The sequence below is a fragment of the Hemiscyllium ocellatum genome, chromosome 10 (genome assembly GCF_020745735.1).
Source record: "Hemiscyllium ocellatum isolate sHemOce1 chromosome 10, sHemOce1.pat.X.cur, whole genome shotgun sequence".
NCBI classification, from domain to species: Eukaryota; Metazoa; Chordata; class Chondrichthyes; order Orectolobiformes; family Hemiscylliidae; genus Hemiscyllium; species Hemiscyllium ocellatum.
Window position 1 is genome coordinate 3,045,848 of NC_083410.1, and position 27,744 is coordinate 3,073,591.

A 27,744-nucleotide genomic window follows, 5' to 3' on the forward strand; every position below is an offset into this window, starting at 1 on the left:
AAGCTATTGCAGAAAATACGGAGACATGGGATTGTAGGTGATTTAGTGTTTGGATCAGAAATTGGCGAGCTGAAAGAAGACAGAGGGTGGTGGTGGATGGGAAATGTTCATCCTGGAGTTTAGTTACTAGTGGTATGCTGCAAGGATCTGTTTTGGATCCACTGCTGCTTGTCATTTTTAATAAATGATCTGGATGAGAGTGTAGAAGGATGGGTTCGTAAATTTGTGGATGACATTAAGGTCGGTGGAGTTGTGGACAGTGTGGAAGGATGTTGCAAATTACAGAGGGACATAGATAAGCTGCAGAGCTGGGCTGAGAGGTGGCAAATGGAGTTTAATGAGAAAAAATGAGGTGATTCACTTTGGAAAAGTAACAGGAATACAGAGATATCTCTGTGTCAATGTGCAAAGATTCCTGAAATTTGCCACCCAGGTTGATAGGGTTGTTAAGAAGGCGTGCAGTGTGTTACCATTTGTTGGTAGAGGGATTGCATTTCAGAGCCATGAGGTCATACTGCAGCTGAACAAAATGCTGGATGGCCGCACTTGGGGTATTCCATACAGGTCTGGTCACTGCATTATAGGAAGGATGTGGAAGCTTTGGAAAGGGTTCAGAGGAGATTTACCTGGATGTTGCCTGGTATGAAAGGAAGGTCTTACGGCGAAAGGCTGAGGGACTTGAGGCAGTTTTTGTCAGAGGGAAGAAGGTTAAGAAGTCTCTTAATAGAGACATATAAGATAATCAGAAGGTTAGGTAGGGTGGACAGATATGGTTGATATGGTGAGAGCTTTTTTCCTCAGATGGTGATGGCTAGCATGAGGGGACATAGCTTTAAATTGAGGGGTGATAGATATAGGACAAGTGCCGGGGTAGATTCTTTACTCGGACAGTGGTAAGGGTGTGGAACGCACTGCATGTAACAGTAGTAGACTCGCCAATTTTAAGTGCATTTAAATGGTCATTGGTAAACATATGGATGAGAATGGAATAGTGTGGGTTAGATGGGTTTCACAGGTCGGTACAGCATCAAGGGCTGAAGGGCCTGTACTGCGCTGTAATGTTGTGTGCTCTATGTGCTATTTTCTTATAAAACCACCATCCTGCTCAGCGTTTTTGTTCTGAAGTGATTCACATTTGTTCGTTTCTGTGAAAGAATAACCTTGCTAATACTGTCAGTGGAACAGTGCCCCTTTAATTAAAAACAGGAACAGAAACAGTTACGTTGCAATGACTTTCTGCTGGCTGCACTATCAACAGGAAGCCAGTTGGTTTGAATAACATCTTTTTGAGAAATGGAAGCAGGAGGGAAGATATCCTGGCTGGAAGATGAGCTCTCATGCCCAATTTGTCAGGATATCTTCAAGAACCCTGTCTCTCCCCCGTGCCAACACAATTTCTGCTGGGCTTGTCTGACAAGCTACTGGAAGAAGAAAGGGAACTCTGAGTGTCCTGTTTGCAGGGAAATGTATTCCATCAAAGATTTAAAATGGAATCGCACACTGGCCAACATTGTGGAATCTTTTCTCAAGGAGTTTACAAAAGAGCAGGAGGTCAGTCAGCCAGACCCAGTGTGTAGCTTGCACAAAGAGCTTGTGAAGCTGTACTGTCAGGAGGACCAGGAGGTGATGTGTGTCGTTTGCCTGCATTCAAAAAAGCACGAAAACCATAGATGTCGTCCCTTGGAGGAAGCAACTAAAGAGTCTAAGGTATGGTGAGAGTAAGGAGAGGGTAGTCTGCTGCCCAAATACTTGGGAGCAATAATTATAAACACAGCACTTGAGTCACACCGACATATTTATACCGTATACTGCCTGAGTGGCAGAGGAGGAGAGGGTCAGCATTAACTGCACAGAATGGAATGTTCAAGAATCTCTTGGCAGAGCACTGCCCTGGAAGGTCTGCTCAAAATCTATTTTTCCTCTTTTGTTTTTGTCTTGAGATTGAAAATCTGCCAACTGCCAACTGAACCAGAATCCATTGTATCATTGTGTAACAATGCATGATTTTCCAGAGGAGTATTATATGGCTATTACAGACAGCAGAAAAATGCAGCACACTGCTCAAACTCCAGCTGAGCTGCTCCATCCTTCTCCCTACAGTGTATGGCCCTGACTGGACATGATCTGAATATAGTGCCCCTGGAACCCATCAGCACCTTTAAGTTTTTAAAGTTTGGATCTGGCCCCTTTAACTTTTCATGTGGGCTTTTAGCCAAGGGTTTTAATAGGAACACAAGTTCATCCCTTTCAGACGCAGGAATAGACCATTCAGCCCCTTAAACCCAATCTGCCATTCTGTACTATTGTGGCTGATCAGGCTTTGGTCAAAGTTACATTTTCCTGTCAGTTCTGTCTCTTTGTCTAGCTCAACCCTGAATATTTTTAATGACCCAATCTCCAATGTTCTCTGAAGCAAGAGAATTCCACAAACCTGCAAACTACTGAAAGTAGAAATTCCTCCTCGTGAGTAAACGAGACGCTCCTGATTTTGAAATAGTGCCCCCTTGATGTAAATCCAGTGTGAGGTCAATGGTTTCAGTTGGCTGCTGACCAGCCTGTCATAGCATGAGGGCTTGATGTTCAGAATGACCCTTCACCATTCTCCAAGTGTCACTGGCTACTGACCAGTGTACAGCAATGTGTAGGAATTCCTCAGTAATGTGGACAGAACACCTCTGGGACACCAGCACCAACCAACTCAACTGCCCTGAGGCTGAACACTTTAACTCCCCCTCCCACTCCGCCAAGGACATGCAGGTCCTTGGCCTCCTCCATCGCTAGACCACGGCAACACGATGCCTGGAGGAAGAGCACCTCATCTTCTGCCTAGGAACCTTCCAACCACAAGGGATGAATGCAGATTTCTCCAGCTTCTTCATTTCTCCTCCCCCCCCCCCGCCCCCCCCCACCTTATCTCAGTCCCAACCCTTGGACTCAGCACTGCTTGCTTGACCAGCAATCTTCTTCCTGACCTGTCCGCCCCCCTCCCCCTCTCCGGCCTATCACCCTCACTTTAACCTCCTTCCACCTATTGCATTCCCAACGCCCCTCCCCCAAGTCCCTCCTCCCTACCTTTTATCTTAGCCTGCTTGGCACACCTTCCTCATTCCTGAAGAAGGGCTTATACCCGAAACGTCGGCTCTCCTGCTTCTTGGCTGTTGCCTGCCCTGCTGCGCTTTTCCAGCAACACATTTCTCATCACTGACTGGAACAACATTTATTTGTTGCCCGTCCCTCATTCCCAAAGGGCAGTTAAAAATTAATGAACTACATTGCTTTGGGCTTGAAATCACCTCTAGATCAGCAGGTTTCCTTTCATTGAAGATATTGGTAAACCTGATGGATGCTGATCACAATGACTGCGATTTTACTTTCTGCTCGCTCCCCAGCCCCTCATTGAATTTGCATTTCACTGATTTGAATGGGAACGTTAGCCTGGTGTTCTGGAATTATTAATCTGGTGAGATTGCCACTCTGTCAACAGCTGCTCTTGTCAAGGGTGGTCTAAACTCCTCTTCTTCCTTGTATTGTGAGAGTAAGGTAAAACATTTCAGCTTCCCTTGACCTTCATTAATCACTGCCTTACCCTGTCCTGCCATCCTCCATGATTTCAGCGCACATATACCCAGGTCCCTCTGCTCCTGCAGTCCCTTTCCCATTGGATCCTGTAATTTAAATCTGTCTCTCCATGTTCTACCTCAGTGAATCACTGCACATTTCTCTGCATTAAACATAATTTGCCTTCCCAGCCTGTCTCTGTCCTCTTGAACTTCTACCCTATCCTCCTAATCACAAAAAAGCTTCCAGGTTTTGTATCACCTGCAAATTTTGAAACTGTGTTAGAAGTTGTCAAGTTTTACCCTGTTCCTTACCCCTTTTTGTTGTCTGTGCTACATTAAATTCTCCCATCCTCTCTGTCTCTCCCACTAACAGATTTGCCCAGTTTATTGTGGACAGTGTCTTGTCACAATTAGGTTAGTCTCACCCAAAACTAGAATCGTAGCAGCTGTTTCACATCTTTCTCTCTCTTTCTTTCAAATATTATGTTGAATTTGTTCATGTAATGATCACTCTTTGATAAATGTTTATGCAGCATTAGGCTGTAACTAACTCATTATTGTTGTTCATTACACTAACTCTCACATTTTCTGTTCACTTATTCTCGGAGAAAATTATTCCAGACACACTCAGGACATCCCAGACATACACCAATCTACCTGAAAGTTACAGTTCCCCATTAAAACGTCTTACTACCCATATACCTAATCCCAGCATCCGTGTAAAGGAGCACTTCAGCACTGACACCAAGTCACTCTGTAGCCAACTCTTACTGCAGCCCTAATCCCTTCCTTGTTCTGAATGCTTCCTGTAAATCCACAATTTTCCTCTCACTATATTGTTGCAACTGAGTTAGCAGGGAGTGAGTCAACTGATTCCTTATCCCTCAACTGGTCATTGCAAATTATAAAGGCCAATAATATTACCAATGATCTATGTATCAGGTTTATTCTGTATAGTTTTAGAAATGATGCAACCACATTTCATTTGTTAACAAACTAACTTATTACAAAGAAAATTTACTCAAGCAATGACATAAAGATTAATAACAAAATGTTCAAACCGTGCAATTACATATCTGCCCTTTTCTCTCTCTTTCTCTCACTTACACACACACACACTAACTCTCACACACACTCACATGCACACACACACACACACACAGACACATACACTCTCTCTCACACACACACACACACTCTCTCACACACACATACTCTCTCACACACATACACACACACGTACTACACACAGAGACACAAGTGTGAAAAAGTAAAAGGTCTCGTCTTTAAACAACTTTCATCAGGTGACAGTTGAAGTCAGGAGAAAGGGGTCATTAATGGATCGTCCCAAATGTTGACCTGTAGCTGAAGTTACTTGTACATCCAAGCTGTCGGAACAAGGGTGTCTTCCTGGATCAGTTGTGGCTGGTCAAAGTCTTTGTTTGGGAGACATTTAGGTAACGGCATGTCTTCTTTAGCAGCCTGCATGAGTGGTGAAGAACTGTTGTCAGTTCACACACTTTGATGATAAGAGTTTCAACAATTGCGAGAGGTCAAAGGGCCTCTCAGCCACATTATCTCCGACTCTGTCTATCTGCGTTCAAAATTCAGTGGCTTCATTCCCCCCACAGAATGGGCCGCTGTGATATCTCTGTGAAAGTCTTGTGGATGGGTTGTCTCTATTCAACCCCTGTTCCTTGCTACTGTAGCCGCATTTATTGCTGTTGAAGTGACCTTTCTTGGCGTTGAAGAGTATTCTTTTTAAAAAGTTCAAGATTTAAGCCTGTGTTTTGTCAATTATATTTCAAAAAGCACACCTTCATCGCAATATCCTCTCTTTTCATTGCAGAGATTTCATCCTGCTTCACAAACTTTACTTGGGCCCCTGTATCGATAGATTTGCTCTGTTAGTCCATGTCCTGATTGCCTTGAGCCCTGTCTCAGCAATAGCAACTCCACTATCCCCCCCAACTCTGAGTTTGTGGCTGCAAAGCATTCTATTGTTATATCATTCATTCATGGGATGTGGGTATCACTGGCTGGAACAGTATTTACTGCCTGTCCCTAGTTGCCCCTTGAGAAGGTGAGGGTGAGCTGCCTTCTTGAACTGCTGCAGTCCATGTGCTGTAGGTTGACCCACAATGTCATTAGGGAGGGAATTCCAGGATTTGGATCCAGTGACATTGAAGGAACAGGGATATATTTTCAAGTCAGGATAGTGAGGGGCTTAAAGGGGAACTTGCAGGGCCTGGTGTTCCCATTATCTGTTGCCTTTGTCCTTCTAGATGAAAATAGTTGTGCATTTGGAAGGTGTCATGTAAGGAATTGACCCTCATTTGTTCCTCATGTTCTGATGATGTTATCAAAAATATTTTACAACATGAATTAGCACTTCAACAGGTTTGGGTTCAGTTGCCTGACCTAAAACATCTGTTAATATCAGAAAAGGTTGGATATGGCTCTCCGCAGGGTGTAATTAATCTCAGGTTAAATTGGCCATCTGTCCACTTCCATCCGACTTGTAGGATCGAAATCATTCCGACATATTTATCTGCCTGTTTAAGTTGAATCGATGTTAAATATATCTTCAATGTATCTTGCAGGTGATTGAGAACATAAATTTTCATATCACTCACTTAGAATACATTTCTGAATTACTAGCCCATTGAATAGAAGCCTAAAATTAGCCAGAATTTCTGAAACTTCTGTCCTTGAAGTTGAGGAGAAACTACTTGTCCCAAAGGGTTATGAATCTGTGGAACTTGTTACCCCAAAGTGCAGTGGATGCTGATACGGGGAGTAAATTTAAGGAGGAGTTAGACAGAAGTTTAATTGGTAATAGATTGAAGGGATATGGAGAGAGGGCAGAAAATGGGGGTGTGGAGCATATCAGCCATGATCGAATAGTGGAGCAGACTTGATGGGTTGAATGGTCTAATTCTACTCCTATATCTTATAAAGGTATGGTGTGTCCATTGGGCTTGGGAAGTCTGTAGTAAGGTGGTTGCACAGACTTGATGGACCAATGGGTCTTTTATGCTTTCGCGCTCTACGGCACTAACCCTGTGGTTCTGTTCACTCTGTTATTCAAAATACACCTTTCCACTTGCGGAGAAATGGTCAGTAGCAATGTGTGAGCCTTCTTGCTAGCATCACAATGGTAAATTATAATCATTTATTTATTTAAAGCATCAATGTGAGAAACTCACAAAGTGTCAGACCTCGGTATAATTTGCAGCTGTTTCCTGTGGCCATGAAAAAATAGAATCTCTGTGAGTCGACATCAGTAATCTCTGTTGAACACACTGGTCCCTGATGTCTTGCCTATAGTCCCCAAGCCTGAGCTGTTGTTATCACACTCATACTCTCTTCCTCTTGCTTCAGGCAATGAGTCATTATAAAACTGAATTTTTCAACAATTATTCTTTCAGGAAGAGTTGAAGATGCTGATGAAGTCTCTACAATCCAAGATGGCAAAATTCAGTGCAATCAGAAATGAGTATGAGCTCACCTTAAAGCACATCAAAGTAAGTTCCCAGTGATCATGCTCAATGCAGAACTAACCTCGAAGATTAGGTCTATCAAGCCTTGTTCTGAAATAAAGTAAAACTTTTTGTCCCTCTTCAGAATTAGAATTCTAAATCCGTGGCCTGTAAGTGAATAAGGATAAGATTGTCATGAATGTTTGTGAATATGCAGTTTTGTTGTTTTAGATGGCCCAATCTTCATTCACTCACTCACATAGTGCTCCCCACATGGACTGATAGTTCAAAAGTTACATGTAAACCCCAAAATCTGCAAAGCAGATCTGGATACGTTAAATACTAATTCCACTGAAATTTGAGTAAGGTTAACATGTCCAAATTATCACGGATGCACATAAATATTCATTGATGGCAATAACAAAAATAAAATGATCACCTTAACTACAGAAGCCAACCATAGAGCAAGTAATGCCAGATCTGGTATTGTGCAATGAGTCAGGTTTAATTAATGATCTCACAGTGAAGGTCCGGAATTTAGATTAGAGTGGTGCTGGAAAAACACATCAGGCAGCTCCTGATGAAGGGCTTTTGCCCGAAACGTCGATTTTCCTGCTCCTCGGATGCTGCCTGACCTGCTGTGCTTTTCCAGCACCACTCTAATCTAAACTCTGGTTTCCAGCATCTGCAGTCCTCACTTTTGCCTCATAGTGAAGGTCCCACTAGGCAGCAACAAACACAATTTGATTGAATTTTACATTCATTTCAAGGGAGAGAAAAGGGGGCCCGAGACTTTTTTTGAAATTAAATAAGGGCATGAAAGCAAGGCTGACTAATTGAGATTTCAAGATAGGTCGATAGGGATACAAAGGCCAGGATGTAAGGAAATATTTTGAATGCATGGAATAGTTACATTCCAATGTGTAACAAATATTTCTCGGGACAGATCTAATATCTGTGGTTAACCAGAAATGTTAAAGTTAGTATGAGAGTTAGTCACAGGTCAGAAGTGGACAAAGTATAAAAAGTAACAACTATCTGCCAAACCCACGACCACTTCCATCGAGAAGGACAAAGGCAGCGGATACATGGGAACACGACCCCTTGCAAGTTCCCCTCCAAGCCACTCACCACCCTGACTTGGAAATATGTCACTGTTCATTCCCTGTCACTGGGTCAAAATCCTGGAATTCCCCTCCCTAAGGGCATTGTGGGTCAACCCACAGCACATGGACTGCAGTGATTTGAGAAGGCAGCTCCCCACCCCCTAACTTCACAAGGGACAATTAGGGACGGGCAGTAAATACTGTCCCAGACAGCAATGCCCGTATCTTGTGATTAAATAACATTATAAAGCATGGTCATGTTTCAATTAAATAAAGCAAAGAACTAAAGATGCTGGAATTCTAAACCTTAAACCGAAACTTCTGGACAAACTCAGCAGATTTGTCAGCAACTATTAGATTAGGTTACTTACAGTGTGGAAACAGGCCCTTCGGCCCAACAAGTCCACACCGACCCACCGAAGCGTAACCCACCCAGACCCATTCTCCTACATTTACTCCTTCACCTAACACTATGGGCAATTTAGCATGGCCAATTCACTTAACCTGCACATTTTTGGATTGTGGGAGGAAACCGGAGCACCCGGAGGAAACCCAACTGTGGAGAAAGAAAACAGAGTTACTATTTCAGGTCCAATGACCCTTCTTCAGAGCTGATAGCAGTTGGGAAAGATGGTATTTATGCTGAAGATGGGGGTGTGGGAGCATTGAGGAAGGAGTGAGTTGAATAGATGGTTCCTGTGCTGAAAAATGTGTTGCTGGAAAAGCACAGCAGGTCAGGCAGCATCCAAGGAGCAGGAGAATCGATGTTTCGGGCATAAGCCCTTCTTCAGGAAGATCAATGCCCGAAACATTGATTCTCCTGCTCCTTGGATGCTGCCTGACCTGCTGTGCTTTTCCAGCAACACATTTTTCAACTCTGATCTCCAGCATCTGCAGTCCTCACTTTCTCCTAGATGATTCCTGTGCCCAGATAGAGAGGGAAAAAAAATACAGGGAAGCAGGATTTGTCTTAACTCCTCAGAAGCTGAATAATTACCCCGTGAGTGGAGTTGGCATTTTCAGCTCGTTTTGAAAAAGCTTTATCAATGAACTGCAGATGGTGAAGTGAGATAGTCTCTCTCATCTCAAAGCCAGAATCCTTAGCCCATCTGATACAGAAACAATTCAAACAGAAACTCAGCAGGTTGTAGATAGTTGTAGAGTCCTACAGCACCGAGACAGGCCCTTTGGCCCAAACTGATCGATGCTGACCGAAATGTCCATCCACACTAACCCCATTTCCCTGCACTTGACCCATATCTTTCTAATCCTTTCCTATCCATGTATTTGTCCAAATGCCTTTTAAATGTTGTTAACGTACCCACCTAACCACTTCCACTGGCAGTTTATTACATATGCGCCCCACCCTCTGTGTAAAAAAAGTTGCCCCTCAGGTTCCCTTTTATTCTTTCCCCTCTAACCTTAAACTGATGCCCTCTAGTCCTGATTCCCCAACTCTGGGAAAAAAAGACTGAGTGCATTCACCCTTCCATGCCTCTCATGACCTTATGCACCTCTATAATGTCTCCCCTCAATCTCCTATGCTCTGAAGAGAAAGAGCTGAAAATGTGTTGCTGGTTAAAGCACAGCAGGTCAAACAGCATCCAAGGAACAGGAAATTCGACGTTTCGGGCCAGAGCCCTTCATCAGGAATGAGGAAGGGCTCTGGCCCGAAACGTCGAATTTCCTGTTCCTTGGATGCTGCCTGACCTACTGTGCTTTAACCAGCAACACATTTTCAGCTCTGATCTCCAGCATCTGCAGACCTCACTTTTTACTGTGAAGAGAAAGATCCTAGTTTGTCCAACCTCTCCCATTGACTCCAGGTAACAACCTTGTAAATTTCTTCTGCACTCTTTCCAGTTTAATAACATTCTTTAAGAGTATCAAATAGATCTGGCAGCATCTGTGGAGAGAGAAACAGAGTTGGCAATTTGATTCTGGCCTAACTGTTTGCCAGAACTGCTTGTTTATATTTTCATTGCATTGTCTCTTGCATTGTCAGAATTTTACTTTCATTTTCATGTTGATAGACTATGGATCAGGACCTTGACTCCAAACATGCAACGTAACATTTCTCATTCCACTGAACTGCAGTTCGATTTCTCCTCAGTCAATGTGCATAGCTTCCCAGATCTGGATGACAATGTTAAGGAGAGTGGGCTAATGCCAGCACAATATATCCTTTCTCAGCAACAATGTAGTGTTTGTGTGCACCCCTTGTTCCCCTGCTGTTCGCCCTCACAGCATCTCCTCATCACCCACTGATCTCAGGCTGAGTTTGTTTTGATCTGAGAAATGTGAAACTAGTTATTGTTCAGTGTTTTCCTTGGCTGTGTGTTGCTGCCTGACTCACACACCCAGCTGTGACTGATCCAGACCCTGGCAAAAACAGCCTGTAATTTACCAGGGATAACTCTCCCACAAATATAATCCTCCAGCAAATGGAACATATCCTCTTTGCAATAATCCACCAAAGCTAAAGCTCATTTCAACAGCCCCCAACTCCTAAAAAACATCACACGCTGCAGTTTCCACCCAGTCAAGAAGGATCCGCCAAGTGCAAATCCTTTAGACTCAAAAAAAAGAGAAAGTGTTGGAGAAACTCAGCAGGTCTGATAGTGTCTGTGGAGAGAGAAACAGAGTTAACGTTAAAAGTCTGATATGACTGCTTCAGATGAGTTCTGATGAAGAGTTGTACCAGACCTGAAGGAAGGGTCACTCAAACCGAAATATTAACTCTGACTTCTTTCTATATATTCTGCCAGACCCGCTGAGTTTCTTCAGCATTTTCTGTTACATTTCAGATCCCTAGCATCTGTAGTATTTTGTGTTTATTTGTCAGACTCAAACTGTTTTGGTTTCTAACAGAGCCAGGCTTCGGGAACTGAGAAACAGATCAAACAGGAATTTCAGAAGCTTCACTGTTTCCTTCACCAGGAAGAGAGGATTCTCATGAGCAGTCTCCAGAAAGAAGAAGAACATCATGTTCAGTTAATGAAACAAAAGATCAAGGAGGTCTCTGAGGATATTTCCTCATTAGAAGCTACCATTCAGTCAATCGAGAGTGAGCTCAGTCAAAGGGACTCAGCCCTTTTCTTACTGGTAAGTAACAGTAGCTCAGGGAGCATGAGGTTATAGGCAGAGGGTTGGGTTAGTGGGAAACTAACCATCAGAGATATGGAAGGAAGGATTGATTTAATGTCCTTTTATTAAATATCCTCTCTGTTCGGTTCCATCTGTAACACACCATATTTGATTTATTTATTTTTACACCATACAGTGAAAAGTGTTGTATAATGTTGCCACACTCTGGGGCCATCTTAAAACGGAGAAAAGTAAACCAAAACATAGAACATAAAGGCAGAAAAATAAAGAAATAAAGAAAAAGTGTCAAACTTTACACTCCTCCTTAAGTGCTCCACCATGGCCAGACATGAGTCCCCTCCACCACATCACCGCTGCAGAAACTAAAGACACCAGCCTTCAGTGCCATCTCACCTCCACCAGTGCCCTCACCACTGAGTCCTCACTGGACCTCGCCAATACAGACCCTACCAATGTCACCGGGTACCACGCCAGCTCAAACCCGGCTCCACCGCCATAGCCATATCAATGCCTGCCGGTGATATTTATGTCAGTGTGATTTGCAATCACAGCGAGATCCCAAACAACTTTGAGCTGAGGAGCTGTCTGGTCAGATTCGGGTAGGGATGCTTTAGGGAGAACTGTTAACACAGACACTAAAGAACCTGGTGCTCGACACCACCATGTGATGTTCTCGGTGAGGCATTCAACCTCAGATTGTCAGCTGCATTACATTTACCCCATGTCAACCCTGAATATTCAAGCATACATTTTATTACACAATATATACACATACATTGTATATTATATGTATATACATTGTATATGCAGTGGATTGTTTTACTTTCCTTTGTTTGGTAAATTTTATTTTGGTTTGTTCAAAACCACCATATCTTTATCCTCTTACTACCTGCCTTAGTCAAACATTGTCTATTTTACGTGCAGTGTCATGTTTGGGAGACATTAGCCTAATGGTATTATCACTGGACTGTAATGTAATGAGCTGAGGACCCAAGTTTGAATCCTGCCATGGCAGATGGTGGGAATTGAATTAAATAGAAATCTGGAATTAAGGATCTAATGGTCATAACCCATGAATCCATTGTTGATTGTCAGGAAAAACCCATCTGAGCCACTAATGTCCTTTAGGGAAGGAAGCTGCCATCCGTACCTGGTCTGGCCTACATGTGACTCCAGACCCACAGTAACGTGGGTGACTCTTAAGTGCCCTCTGGGCAATTAGGGATGGGTAATAAATGCTGGGCTGGCCAGAGACACCCCCACATCCCATGAATGAAAGCATAGATAAATAAACCTTGTCCCTTGTCAGTCCATTACATAGGTTTGTCAGTCAATTCTCATTAAGGATCATCAGAAGAATTTTTGGGAATGGATGAACAAGTTTGTCTGTGTTACTCAGCATTTCACCCTTTCTGTTTTCTCTTTCAGAATCTTCCAGCAACAAGGAAAAGGTATGAACAGCTCCTGGCTGCCCCTCGTTTTCTGAATTTATCCAGACTCCATACTTAGAAGTGGTATGGTGACTTAGTGGTTAGCACTGCTGCCTCACAGCACCAGGGTCCCAGGTTCAGTTCCAGCAACTGACTGTGTGGAGTTTGCACATTCTCCCTGTGTCTGTGTGGGTTTCCTCCGGGTGCTCCGGTTTCCTCCCACAGTCCAAAGATGTGCAGGTCAGGTGAATTGGCCATGCTAAATTGTCCATAGTGTTAGGTGCATTAATCAGAGGGAAATGGGTCTGGCTGGGTTACTCTTTGGAGGGTCGGTGTGGACTTGTTGGGCCGAAGGGCCTGTTTCCACACTGTAGGGAATCTAATCTAATCTTAGCTCCTTCCCTGAGTGAGTTCATGGGGGTGAACCATCAGACTCCTGACCCTGTGATGATGGGCAGAGGTTTGATGAGGCCAGCTAACCTCTTTCTCAGGAGTGCTGAGAAACCCCGATACTGAAATGATCGGAGATGAGCCTGGTCTGAGCTGCTCTGCAGCAGGAGCCGGAACATTTGAGCTAAAAGGTTGTGGGAGGAAATCTCAGGCACAAACACGACTGAGTGTCTCCTGCAGCACTGAGGAATGTAGCATGGCATGGCCTGATCAGGCCATTCAGCCCTGCTATCACTGCCAGCTGTGATGATTAACCGAGGCCCTGTTAGATAGAGAAGGAATATCTTCCAGCCACTGGGAGCAGAGGGTGCCTCCCAATGCCCTGACTAATATTTAACCTTCACTAACTATCATTTAGCAAGGTGATCTGACCATTGTTGTTTGCAGATGCTTGAATTTATATTGCATCTGTTATCACCACAGAGCACCTCCAAGTGCTTTAAGCTAATGAGCTGCGTTAGCTATGCACTCACTGTCGTGATGTGGAATCTGTAAAAACTGCTTGCTTCACCCCCTGCATTACAACCTGTGGCTGTGTTACAGAAACACCTCATTGGCTGTGAGAGTTCAGAGACTTCGGGTTGAGTCTTGTCAGGACATTTAAACCACGTAATTGTGTTGATTTGAGCCTGGTCTCCATGTGCACTGATCACGAAAAGAGCTGGGGAAAGTTAGGGTGATGTTTAAGGATAAAGAGGTACTTGAGTTTATTATTGGAAGGACAGAAAATGAAAGCAAAGCAATGACGGTGAGCTTCAGTCTCGCTGCTCAGCAGGATCACAGAGGACACCCTCATCAGTGAAAGCTGTTAGCCAACTCTCAGCTCCAGGCTCCAGGTGGAATCAAAGATGCTGCATTTGTCCTGTGCTTCAAAATGTACATAAACTCCTTAAGAAGAGTTCAAGTGATAGCTGAACCTTTTTCCTTTGTTTTGGTTCTTAAATTACTTGCTCCCATCTCAGGGAGAGGCAAAGTTTAAATCAGCAGTTCCTCATTTTTAATGTACAAGAGTGACTTCAGAATGCATGTGAAGGAGAACAGCATTAATGCCTCCAACACGTTGTCTGCTTACAGAGCAAACTGCACTCCCCAGTGTCCAGAGACAGTCTCTGCCATGATTAATGTCGGTCGCTATGTTGGATCATTGCAATACAAAGTCTGGAAGAAGATGCTGAACATTATCAATCCAGGTGTGTAACATATTGGCAATGCATCATTATCCAGCTGTAAAATTATTCCACTCTGTTATAATAGAATGAAAGGATAAACTCTATTAAGTCTTGTTGAAGTTGTACAAGTTGCTGGTGAGACCACGTTTGGATTATTTATTTTAGGGGAGGTATTATTTCATTGGAAGCAGCTCAGAGAAAATTCACTGGGATGATCCCTGGGATGGAGGGATTGTCTTATGAGCAAAGGTTAAATAGGTTGGGACTCTTACTGGGGTTTACAAGTGTGAGAGGCAATCTCATTGAAACCTACAGGATTCTTAAGGGGCTTGACAGGGTCAGAGAGTGTTCCCCCTCATGGGAGAGTCTAGGGTCAGAGGGAACAGTGTCAGAATAAAGGGGCACCAATTTCAGACTGAGATGAGGAGGAATTCCTTCTCTCACAGGACTGTTAGTCTATGAAACTCCTTACCACAGAGAAGTGTGGGGGCCTGTGTGTGTTTAAGATTGAGATAGAGAGTTTCTCGATCAGTTAGGGAAACATGGGTTACGGGGCAGCAGAATGGACCGGGAGCAATCTCGGATCAGCTGTGAACCTGTTGAATGGTAGAGAAGGTTTGAGGGGCTGAATGGCCTCCTCCTGTATCTTTTATTGTAATCTTAATGAACTTTTCTATGGAAGATATGCATGCACGTTTTACCATTAAATACTAACTTCAATTTCAGCATGTCAATTTTCTAACAAATACATTGAGTTGAGAATGGATTATTGGATATATGGAAATCTGTGACAGTAACTCTCATTTTTAATCAAACCAGGAGAATCAAATCTCTCGCCAGCTAAGAACAGTGCCTGCTATTTGCCTGAATGTAGTATTAAGCTGACCCGATGCTCTACAAACCTCCGTTGCCATGACCACCAAGTTCCATCTTTGTAACATTGTCCCAGTCCTGCCCAAATTCCATCCATGAAACTCTCATCAGCATGTGTGTTACCTCCAAACGTGACCATTCTAACTCTCTCTCTGTTTGGCTGCCTTTACCCCATCTTCCAAAATCCCACTGCCTGAAATTCTGCTGCCTCTGTATGAGCTCCCACCAAATCCCGCTCACCATTCCCCCTGTGCTCACTCACCCACGCTGACTCTGGTCAAGTAATGCAGCAATTGTAACAGAGTGAGTTGCCATCAAACTGAAATATCAACCGACTCTCTGCAGATAGAGCCAGTGACAGGAACTGGCTTCCATCCTCATGTTGACTTGCTGCATCACCAGATGGTTGCCATTTCCAAATCCTTCCATTCCTCAGCTCCCCCTACCTCCCTCCAGCCCCCATCACCCTCCAGCCCCCATCACTCCCAGCCCCAGAGCCCTCCAAGGTGTCTACACACCAGCAATTCTGGCCTCCTGAGCATTCCCCCTCCAATTCCCATTGCTCTGTCTTTGTCAGCCGTGCATTGAGCTGATGAGGACCTAACTTGGGAATTTCCTGCCAGAAACTCCTTGTCCTCCTTCAATCTTATCTCTTTGAACAAGTTTTGGGCCAAATATGCTCCTTGTTCAGCTCAATGTCAAGTGTAAACTTATTACACTCCTGTGATGGTACCAAGCTTAGATAAACTCAATTGTTATTGGAATAAATAGGAACAGAAATGAGAAAAGTTATATGTTCACAAGTGATTGGTTCCTCTGGATTATTGTCCAGACAGGAGGAACACTTTCTATTATTCTGAGTGTCGCTGCTTGAAGCAGCACTTATTGATCATACCTAATTACCCAGAGGGGAGGTAAGTCAACCACGTTCCTCTGGATCTGGAGTCCCACATAGGTCAGACAAGGTAAGGAAGGTGGATTGCCTTCCCTGAAGGATATTTGTGTTATTTTGTTTGGGACAGTTAACAATGATTACTTGGTTACTGTATGGCCACCTCTTATTCCAGATTTATTTATCAATTGAATTCAAATGTCACTGTCTGCCATGATGGGATTCAAACCTATGTCCTTCAGAACATGACCTGCAATTGTGGATTCTAGCCCAGTGACAGCCCCAGTACCTCCTCATGAACTCCTCCAGGACATGATCTGCTTTCCACATCCCTACAGCCTGTTATTAGACATATACATGTGTGTGTGTGACCAACAGTACTCTCATTTGACATGTAACACTTTGTGAAGAGCTCAGCCTTAACTTCTCGTTCTCTATCCCTTCAGCCTCTGTGATCCTGGACCCAAACACAGCAGCCCCTTGGCTCTCTCTGTCGCAGGATTTGACCATGATGGGATACAGCCACAACAAACAACTGCTACCAGACAATCCAGAGCGGTTTGACTCCTGTGTTTCGGTGCTGGGATTGGAGGGGTACAGTTCAGGTCAGCACCACTGGGACGTGGACGTGAGGGGGCAGAGCAGTTGGTGTTTAGGAGTGGCCCAAGAATCCATCCAGAGGAAAGGAATCATCAAGGTGGATCCAGAGAATGGTTTCTGGGCCATTGGGCTAATGGATGGGAATGAATACTATGCCTGCACCTCACCTTGGCGCACAGAGCTCAGCATTAATCCCAAGATCATCCGTGTTTGTCTGGATTACAAAGCTGGACAGGTGTCTTTTTATAACCTTGAAGACATGAGCCTACTCTACACCTTCACAGACACCTTTACAGAGAAGCTGTACCCTTATTTTTGTCCGTACCTCCTCCAAGACACTAATAACATTTCACTCATGAAGATCTATCCTCGGAAGGTGATTTTACAGGATTAATGCCATTAGATTGGACACAGTCAAACGGTTTCTCAAGCACTCGTTCGCCGATGAAATTCCCAGTGTTATTGCACTTTGGGCGAAGAGAGAGCAGTACTTAATTTCCCTTCAAATACAGAGTGCCATCTGAGGCTAAAGGACGTGTGTGTGTGTGTGTGTGTGTGTGTGTGTGTGTGTGTGTGTGTGTGTGTGTGTGTGTGTGTGTGTGTGTGTGTGTGTCACCCATCCTGCTCTCTGTCCCTCAACAGAATCCCATCAGAATGTAATGGCAATGGATCCCATAAAGAAACCTTTAGAAATAGCTTAAATAGAATTGGAAAGAGGCCATTAGACCCACTATACCTGTGCCAGCCCTGTAAATAATTGTAGTCCATTTACCTGTCCTTTGCTAAAGAGCCTTTTCCTTTGTATACGTTCACTCTCTTCATTTCAAAGGGATTCAAATTGCATTGCTGAGTATTCTCTGACCTGATCTCATGCAGAATGTTATATTCTCTTAACCTTACCTTTGATCTGTACCCAATGGCATGAAATTTCTGATTTTTCATCCTAGACGACCAAATCTTGGGCCAGTTTAAATAATTTCTCTAAGCTTATCTGGTCAGAACATTTCAAAATGTGAACTTCTCCATTTAGATTTGTTTTAATAAAAAAAATCTAGCTTCCCTCCGTCCTCGCCATTTGAACCTTTGACCTGGAATCATCTTTCTCCAATATGTTTTTCCTGAAGTTCGGAAGCCAGACCTGGGCAGAATATCCAATCTCTGGGCCCCTATTTATAAAACCTGTGTGAGAAAGGTCTGGAACTCAATGTTAGATGATCAAACCACTTCCACAGGTCAATTGGCACAAATTAATATTTTCCCATATGAGACATCTACTGGCAGAACATGGTAATATCAGAGGAGCAGGCAGAGACCATTCAGCCCCTCCTGTCAGCTGAAGACAAAAAAATCTGCAAATGCTGGAATCCAAGGTAGACAAGCCGGAGGTTGGAAGAACACAGCAAGCCAGGCAGCATCAGGAGGTGGAGAAGTCAACGTTTTGGGTTTTGAAGATGAGTCCTGACTTCTCCCCACCAGTGATCATTTATTGATAACCAATGATTTGGACTCAAAATTCAACTGAGTACAGGCCCAACAACTCAAACTCTCCTCATAACACAGCTCTCCATACCTTATATTGACCAAGCTGGTCATATCCAGACAGGGTCCTGAAGGGATACTTGCTCTCATCTGCACCATTCCAGGGAAGCTGTCTCCCCTAGCTCCTCACCCCTGATTCCCCACCCTCCCTATGAGGAGAGGTTGACTAGGTTGGGCTTGAACTCATTGTAGTTTGGCAGAGTGAAAGACCATGACACATATAAGACTCTTAGGGTTTTGACAGGCTTGATATGGAGAGAGTTGTTTTGAGAGAGTTTATACCAGAGGGTGTAACCTCTGAGTAAAGAGTCACACATTTATGAAGAGATGAGGAGAAATCTCCCCTATCAGAGGGAAGTGAATAGATGGGAATTCCTTACCACAGTGGGCTGTTGAGACTGGGTCATTAATTATATCTAAGGCTGAGACTGACAGATTTTTAATCAGGAAGGGAATCAAGGGTTACCAGGAAAAGGGAGGAAAGTGGAGCTGATGATCAGCCATGATCTTATTGAATGATGGAGCAGATTTGATGGGCTGAATGGCCTGGAAAAGTGCAGATCGGAGCAAGTATCCCTTCAAGAGGCCTTCTGGACATGATCAGCTTGGTTGACACAGGGTATGGAGAGGCTGTCTTATGAGGAGAGTTTGAGTAGGTTGGGCCTGTACTCATTTGAATTTCAAGTCCAAGTCTGTGGTTAACAATATCTCATCATCTGCTCCAATGTTTCATGGCGCCCCAGGGTCAGTGCTGAAAATATCACAATTTTGAGATGGTCACCAACATCAGGAGCAGGGGACTGTGAGGATTTGTGCACAGCCTGAAGTCAGAGCCATCCCCTGAAACACAGGCAGATCACACACAAGAACAGCACAGACCACATCAAACAGTACACTCACTGACAGGCTGCTCGCAAAGTGATCAAGGGGCTTTAGTCACTTCAGGATAAAATGAATCCAGCAATGTACCATAATTGTAGCCAAGTGAAATGAGGCCTCATTTTGTGGTAATCTGAGAGAGAGCTGTTTGTCCTGCTAATTGCTCTATCCCTGCCAATGCCACGGTGCTAAGAGTGTTCCCTGTGGGGCTGGCTGGTCAAATGATGATGACTGTTAGTTTGATGGAACGGGAATAGGATCTAATTGAGTCACGCTGGATGCTGGCTTCACTTTGAAAAGACTTCTGTTTCAACATTGATTCAGAGTGACTGGAAAACTGGATATTCACCACAGTGACTCCTCATCTCATGGAGCACATTCAATGTTCCAAACGTGCAAAAGAGCTTCACAGAGACAAGGAGTGACCAAAAGAAAAGGAGCTTTGTATTTGTGTGTTAACAGGATGTGGGCGTGGCTGGTTGGCCCAGCATTTATTGCCCGTCCCTAGTTGCCCCTTGAGAAGGTGACGGTGAGCTGCCTTCTTGAACCACTGCAGTCCATTTGCTGTACGTAGTCCTAATGCCCTTAGGGAGGGGATTTCAGGATTATGACCCGGCGACAGTGAAGGAATAGTGATATATCTCCAAGTCCGGATGGTGAGTGGAGAGGAACTTGCAGAGGGTGGTGTTCCCATGTATCTACTGCCCTTGCCCTTCTAGATGGAAGTGATTGTGGGTTTGGAAGGTGCTGTCTGAGGATCTTTGGTGAATTTCTGCAGTTCATCTTGTAGATCGTACACAGTGCTGCTACTGAGCAGTGTGTGCTATCTACAAGATGCACTGCAGAAATTCACCAAATTCACCAATTCACCATCGGCAGGGGAGGGAGTGGATGCTTGAGGATGTGGTGCCAATCAATCAGCTGCTTTGTCCTGGACGGTATCAAGCTTCTTGAGTGTTGTAGGAGCTGCACCCATCCAGGACAAGTGGGGAGTAGAGGGCAATCTCAATTATCCAAAGGACACAGGGAGAGCATATTTTGTTTGGGTAATCAAATGTTCAGATAACACAATTTACCCAAGCATCAAGACCTTGAGATCTTATTCAGATAATCTGAAATTTGGATAAATTGATGTTCGGATAACCGAGGTTGTAAGGAATTCCATCACACTCCCGACTTGCCTCAGAGAATGGTGAAACTTTGCAATTCATTGTCTCAGATGACTGTGGAGTCTTAGTCACTGAGGACAAAGATCAATACATTTCTGGTTTCTAATGTCACCGAGAGATATGGAGATGGTTTGGGATTATGACATTGAGGTGAATGATCATCCTGATCCAGAATGACCCAGCAGGATCGAGGGGCTGAATGGACAACTCCTGCTTGTATTTCCAGTGTGGCTATCCCACTGCTGATTGGGTGGTGGAATTAGAAAGCAAAGTGTGGATATGTCAGGCAGGTAACCAATCACTGGGTGCTATACTTTAAGAAGTTTTTCAGTGCCGAAGGGCTGAGAGGAGTGAAGTGATTCGGAGAGGTGGCCCCCTGATATCAGAATAGGGAATGACTCTTATCTATCTCAGGAAACGAGGAACGCTTCAACCGGCAGGGTCAGGGAGCAGGGCCGTGGATGGGGGCAGGGTGAGTACCGTCAGGCAGGGTGGGCTCAACCATGCAGAGCTTTGAAACTGAAGGTGAGAATATTGAAAGGAGTGTTATTAAATCAACACAAAGAGCCAATATCTAGGGGCTTTCCTTTTCTGGTGCCACTGTGGCTGTATCCCAATTTTTATTTACAACAATTTCACAGGAGTAGACACTTTGGCCCGTCAATCCCACCTACATTTATCCATCTAATCCTGTTTCAATTCTATGGCTCCATCTCACACTTTCCCAACTTGTGAGAATTTTTATTGTGAATACCAGGTTTCAGTAGATCCCCACATACTTTCTGTTTGAATGTCACTCTAATGACCAGTTTGTTCCCATTAGGTGGAATTGCAATGCGTTTCATCTCGATCCAATGTCCTGAGGAGTGAGGCAGTGAACACAGAGAGATGACCAGGCCACAATCTCCGTGATCCACCTCAGCCTTGTTTTAAAACAAAAAATACTGGAGAAACTCAGCAGATCAGGCAGCAGCTGTGGAGAGAGAAACACAGTTAACGTTTCAAGTCCTGTGACCCTCCAGCAGCATTTGTCAGATGCTGTGAGAGCTGTTGAGTTTCTCCAGTATTTTCTGATTTAGTTGCAGAGCTGCAGCATCTGCAGTATATTATATTTCTCTCCCTTGTTTCTGTGATGCTGGGTTTACACAGCCTTGATATTCATACCATTGGTATACTTTACGTGTTTGAATCTTCACTTGTTCTTCGGGCTCAGGAATTTCTTCTTCTTTGGGATTGGACTGAAAGTGTGGCCGTGTTTTTGGGAATTGCACTATCTTGGTGAGTTGCTGTTCCATCTGGAAGCCAGAAGGTGGCAGGTTCAAATCATGCTCCAGGCCATCTCTGCCTGGACGTACGAGTATAACTACCGGGGCTCGTGTGGCCTGTGGGTGGGTGTCTGGGCCCAGCAAGGGTCATGGTGGAGGTCAAGTAACAGGAAAGTTGTCTGGCTGTAAAACATTATCCACAAGCAAGGAGTTGATCCATGGAGCAATCAGATATGGTTGGAACATAAAGCCACCAGAAGGGAATCACATTCTGTGATCTAAACACGTCCTCATTTGGATGTGGGAAGGATGTAACAGGGTGTGTTTAGGAGCAGAAAGCAAATGGATCCTGGTATAGTCTGCAGGATGCCCCTGAAAGTAAGTTCCCATTCATCGTTGTACTCTGTGGGACCTGTTCAATCTCAGCCAGTTTCTCAAGAATTCTGAAACATATTCTTTCTGAGCGTGTCCTTGGTTTAGTTAGAAAGGGTAATGTTCCCGTGATTGTTGCAGGTCAGTAATACCTCAGGCACAGCCTTCTCACTATGATGTTTGTTCTCCTTTATTGAAGCTCCATGACACCGTGACAGGGTTACAACAAAGTGGGAAAGCAACTGCTCCCACAATGAGGCTCTGGAACAAGCAAAGTCCCCAAAGTGGACAAAGTTTGTGAATTATATAAATTAAAATAAAGATTGATTTTATTTCAGTGTTGTCTGGCTGTTTACAGAATCTATTCTACCTTTATCCTCACTCTTTCCACACACGCAGTCTACAGCACAGCCCATCCAGTCCATCCATCAGTAAACATTATCAGCACATTGGAATACATGTGTGTGTGTGTGTGTGTGTGTGTGTACTTATGACTGTGAAAATCTGTCTCTTTGTGTCTGTTTGAATGATTATGTCTGGGTGTCTGTATGTGTATCTATCTGAGTGTGTGGTTATGTGTGTATCTGTGTGAGAGTGTGTGTGCTTGTGTCTGTATGTGTAAATCTGTCTTTGTGCATGTGTGAGTGTGTGTATCTGCCTGTATGTTTGTATGTGTGTGTGTGTTTCTTGTGTATGTGTATTTCTTTGCTCCCGTGTACAACAATTTATATTAGCCCTTTCTCCAATTTCAGTCTTAGCTTTCTTTATTAGCAATCTCCTCTGTAGTCCCTTCTCCTCCTCTAGCTCTTTCTCCTTCCCCGCGCCCCCCCCCCACATCTGTCCCTCTGCTAGTTTGCTACTAACTCTCTCCTTTCCCTTCGGTCTTCCTCCACTGTCACCCTCCCCTCTAGTCTCCTTATTCGCCAGCATCCCTCTGTTGCAATTTCTCTGTTTGTCCTTCGCTCTTTCTCTCTGTCCACACTCTCAGTTGCCCCTTGTGCCATTTACACTTCACTCTCTCAGAGGATGTGGCTGTTGTCGATTGGGCCACCATTTCTTGCTCTAGTTGTTGTCTCTAATTGCCCCTGAATGGAGTGTCTCACTCGGCCTTGTCAGAGGGCCATTAGGAGTCAGCCCCGATGCTGTGGGTCTCGAGGCACATCAAGGCCAGACTGGGTAAGAACAGCAAATATTCCTTCTTGAAGGAACCAGAGAATTTTTTTCAGCAACTGATGGTGGTTGCCATGGCAACCATTGAGAATAATGAGAACCAAAACAAATGGGACCTTCCAATCAGTCGTTCCTCTGCCATTTCTGTCTCTTTCCCCTCCCCCGTCGAGACATAACGGTTCCCTCCTGCCCTTGTGTCAAGCTGACATCATGCTCTCATTGTATTAATTATACAACTTCAAATAAATACAGATTTTATTTCAATGTTGTCTGGGTGTTTACAGAATCTATTCTATCTTTGTCCTCACTGTGTCCACAGACAGAATCTATACCACAGCCCATCCAATGTCAGCGGGTGTGCCCCATTAAAGACCCTAATCTTGGCATCTCCCTCCCTTCCTCCTTTCAGAACCTGCTTAAAGCCTTCCTATTCAACCACGGTATGAATCATCTGTCCTAATGCCGTCATCTTAAATTCAATGTCAAATTTTGCCTGGTTTGCGCTTCCTTCTATACAGTGTCAAAGCTACTTTATAAACACAAGCTTTTATTGTTAATCAGAACATAACTTGTTCAGATTTAGATGGTTTTGGCTGCAGAGTGTATAGAATTTATGATAAAATATTCCTGGTACCCTTACTTCCTTCATTTCCCAGGAGTGAGTCTGCAGCTGTCCAAGGCATTGGCCTGTTCTCATCAGCTACGTCTGATGCTGCAATTTGCTGCAAAGCCCTTATCTGTATTCAGCCGCTGAGCTCAGACAGATCACTCCCAGTACCAGCCGCAGTCAGGCACTCAGCAGCATCATAGTCACTCATTAACAGCAGCCAGAAGCAATGGGCAAATCAAGAATACACACACACAAACCACACACACGCGCGCGCACACACACACACACACACACACACACATTAACAAACAATCCTGCACACTGCTACACAGGCAAACATATCATTTACATGCACAAACACACACACTGACACACAGACATACATACACAGGCATACACACTGAAACATACACATGCAGCATTTACATGGGAACACCCCTCCCACCCCTGCCCCCGCAAGTTCCCCTCCAAGCCATTCACCAGCCTGACTTGGAAATATATCACCATTCCTTCAGTGTCGCTGGGTGAAAATCCTCGAATTCCCTTCCTATGGGCATTGTGGGTCTACCTACAGCATGTGGACTGCAGCGGTTCAAAAAGGCAGCTCATCCCCATTTTCTCAAGGGGCAACTAGGGACAGGTAATAAATGCTGGGCTCAGCCAGTGTTACTCAGATCTGTGAATGAAAAAACATATAAAATAGAACCTTAAACACAGAGGAATATACAAACAATCCCACAAAGGAATGCATAAACAATTTCACACACTATAGTAGACAACACATACAATGGAATATGAAATCACACACAGAAATGTGCAGACAAGTCCCACTGCAATGATTTGAGCATCAAATTTAAATCTGACCCTCCAATCCAGTGTTGAGGGGATGCTGCATTGCCAAAGGTCTAGTGTTAATGGTTTCTGATCCAAAACAATTACACTTGATGACATTTGCCAATGACTAGTCACAGCTTCATGAAGAGACAGAAACATTATGGATCCTAGATAGTCGATACATCAGACAGAAACTGCTGGAGAAACTTGGCAGGTCTGGCAGCATCTGTGGAGAGAAACAGAGTTAATGTTTTGAGTGCCCAATGACTTCAGAACTGAAAGAAGCTAGAAACGTATATTTTGTGATGCTATTAACAGAAGGAGGAGGAGGAGCAAGTGGAACAGATAATGAAGGTGCACAAAGTAAAAGACAAAGATAATAATGATGCTGGTAAAGGAGGAATAGAGATCTAAAATAGACGTAAATGATCAGTGTGAAAATAGGTCCATTCTGTGAGGGCAAAGCGAACACGATAGAAACAAGACCCAGCCAGGGATGATGTAGGATGTAAGTAAATTAGATGACAGAGGTTATCCATTTGTGGGTCTCAATACTGAGACCTAAATTCCATAACGTTTTGAGGGAATATTGTATAAATTAGTTGCTTTCACTATAACTGAAAAGGTTAAGTCTTGATATTAACAAAATTGTCAAGATATCAGCAGGAAAAGACAGGGTAGATAGAGACAAATTATTTCCACTGGTCAAGGATTCCTGAACTAGAGGCATAGTCTGAGAATTAGGGCCAGACCATTCAGGAGAGATGTCAGGAAGCATTTCCACACACAACGGATGGGAGAGGTTTGGAATTCTCTTCCACAAAGGGCAGTGGTTGCTGGGTCAATAGTTAATTTTAAATCTGAGTGAGATAATTTTTTGTTGAACAAAGTTATTAGGGATATAGACTTGGGCCACAGATCAGCCATGATCTCATTGAAAAGTGGAACAGGTCTAAGGGGCTGAATGGCTTCCTCCTTTTCCTATTGCCCAAGTGCAAAATGAGGTATTGTGTTCCCCCAGCCACCCCCCTCCCCCAGCTTGCATTGCAGCAAAAGGATCACTATTTTCCAGCGGCTTTTGAGGAAGGGTCACTGGCTCAAAATGTGAATTCTGTTTTTCTCTCCACAGATGCTGCCAGACCTGCTGAGTCTCACCAGCATTCTCTTTTTTTCATTTCAGATTATGTATTTGGTTTTCATTGTCCAATACACATGCTGGATAAAGTTTAACATTACTCTTTAACAGAAATGTTTGTTTATCCAGTCTGTCCCATTTCCACCTCCCCTGCATTTGTATAGCCTACATAATCTCTACCATTAGGTCTTTTACTGGTTTGTCCGTGAGTTGTTGTTGGCTGTTTGTCTGGTTTCTACACATTCCTGAAGTGACGAACGTTCTCCCAGGAACACGATTTAGTTTGTGTCAACACTCTGGATGCAATCATCCTGTTATCCTTGCGGCAGGAAAATAGCTCCATGTCCTCCCTCGCTGGCATCTCATTGTCTGATGAGTTCATCACTGCAGTACATCACAGAGGGCCATCAGTCTGTAAAATTCTCTACAGTGGAGGGCTGACAAGACCGGGTCATTAAATATATTCAAGGCTGAGAGAGACAGATTTTTAATCAACAGGGGAATCAGGAGTTATGGGGAATAACTCCCAGAAATACTGGAGAACAAAGGATCTTATGAAAATTAGGAACCGAAATAAATTAGGATTCATAAAATTGAGATAAAAAGTGTGGCGCTGGAAAAGCATAGCTGGTCAGGCAGTATCCGAGGAGCAGGAGAGTTGACATTTCAAGCATAAGCTCTTCATCACATTCCTCATGAAGAGCTTATCTCCTGCTCCTCGGACGCTGCCTGACCTGCTGTGCTTTTCCAGCACCACACGTTTTGACTCTGATCTCCAGCATCTGCAGTCCTCACTTCCTCCTTCATAAAATTAATATCAACAAATATGGCGATGGTACTCAAAACATTAACTAGATTGAAGGTTGTTACATTCCACAAGGACTAGATGCCACGGATATCAAAGTGTTGAAGGTGGGGAATTTGGAGATGGTGGATACATTGGCGATCATATTTCAAAATTCAAAATCTTGGAGTAGTCTCTGCAGATCGGAAAGTAATGTGCAACTGCACTATTTAAAAAGTGAGGGTGAGAGAGAATGGAATAGTACAGACCTGTTAGCTTGATGTCTTCAGCAGGAAAATAGTAGAGTTTATGATAAAAGATGTGATAACTGGGTATTTAAAACAATTGATCAGTCAATGTAGATTTACAAAAAGAAAATTATGATTAACAAATTTGCTGGAGTGTTATTAAGGATGTTACTTGTATCATAGAGAAAGCAGAACTAGTGAATGTGGGACATTTGGATTTTCAGATGGCTTTTGATAAGGTCTCAAGCTAAGAGGTTAGTAAATAAAATGAAAGCACATGGGACCGGGATTCATGTACCAGTTAGCGTTGCGAATTAGTTAACAGAGAGTAGGATTATTCGCAGGATGTGAGGGAGTGAGCAAGCAGGAGGTCACAGCACTTCACAATCTGAATCAATGATTTGGATGCCGTAGTGTTTCTAAATTTACTGAAGACAATAAACTGGGAGAGGATTGAAGTTGTGAGGAGATGAAGAGGAGCTTCAGTAGAACTTGGAACGGGTTAAGTGTATGTGCTAAATGGAATACCATGTTAAGAACTGTGAGGTTATTCACTTCTGACATAAATCACAGAAAGGCAGAATATTGAGCGGTATGACTGTTCAAAGGGATGAGTAGGCAGAGAGCAGATGATGAACACAAAGGGACCGGTGGTCTGAGGTGCACTTGTTTTAATGTGAGAAGTGTAGAAGGTAAGACAGCTAAATTAGGGCTTGGATTAGTACCTGGGAGTATGATGTTATTGCTATTACTGACACTTGGTTGAGGGAAGGGCATGACTGGTGACTAAATATCCCAGGATATCAATGCTTCAGGAGGAGTAGAGAGGGAGGTAAAAGGGGTGGAGGAGTTGCATTACTGGTCATAGAGGATATCACAGCTGTGCTGAAGGAGGACACTATGGCGGACACGAACAGTGAGGCATTGTGGGTAGAGGTCAGGAATAGGAAGGGTGCAGTAACAATGTTGGGGTGTACTGCAGGTGAGTGTGAGGTAGGGATACAAATACGTAAACAGGTTGTGGAAAGATGTAGGAGCAACAGGGCGGTGGTGATAGGAGATTTTAATT

At 43.8% G+C, this 27,744-nt stretch overlaps 1 protein-coding gene across 1 annotated transcript; it reads left to right on the forward strand.

Moving 5' to 3' along the window:
* The first annotated feature begins 1,275 nt into the window (after window positions 1-1,275).
* LOC132819613 (zinc-binding protein A33-like) lies at window positions 1,276-17,625 on the forward strand. Its single transcript, XM_060831191.1, has 6 exons — window positions 1,276-1,707; window positions 6,992-7,087; window positions 11,020-11,253; window positions 12,685-12,707; window positions 14,211-14,326; window positions 16,517-17,625. The coding sequence occupies exons 1-6, from the start codon at window positions 1,294-1,296 to the stop codon at window positions 17,062-17,064; spliced, it is 1,431 nt and encodes a 476-aa protein (XP_060687174.1). The 5' UTR covers window positions 1,276-1,293; the 3' UTR covers window positions 17,065-17,625.
* The last annotated feature ends 10,119 nt before the right edge of the window (window positions 17,626-27,744 follow it).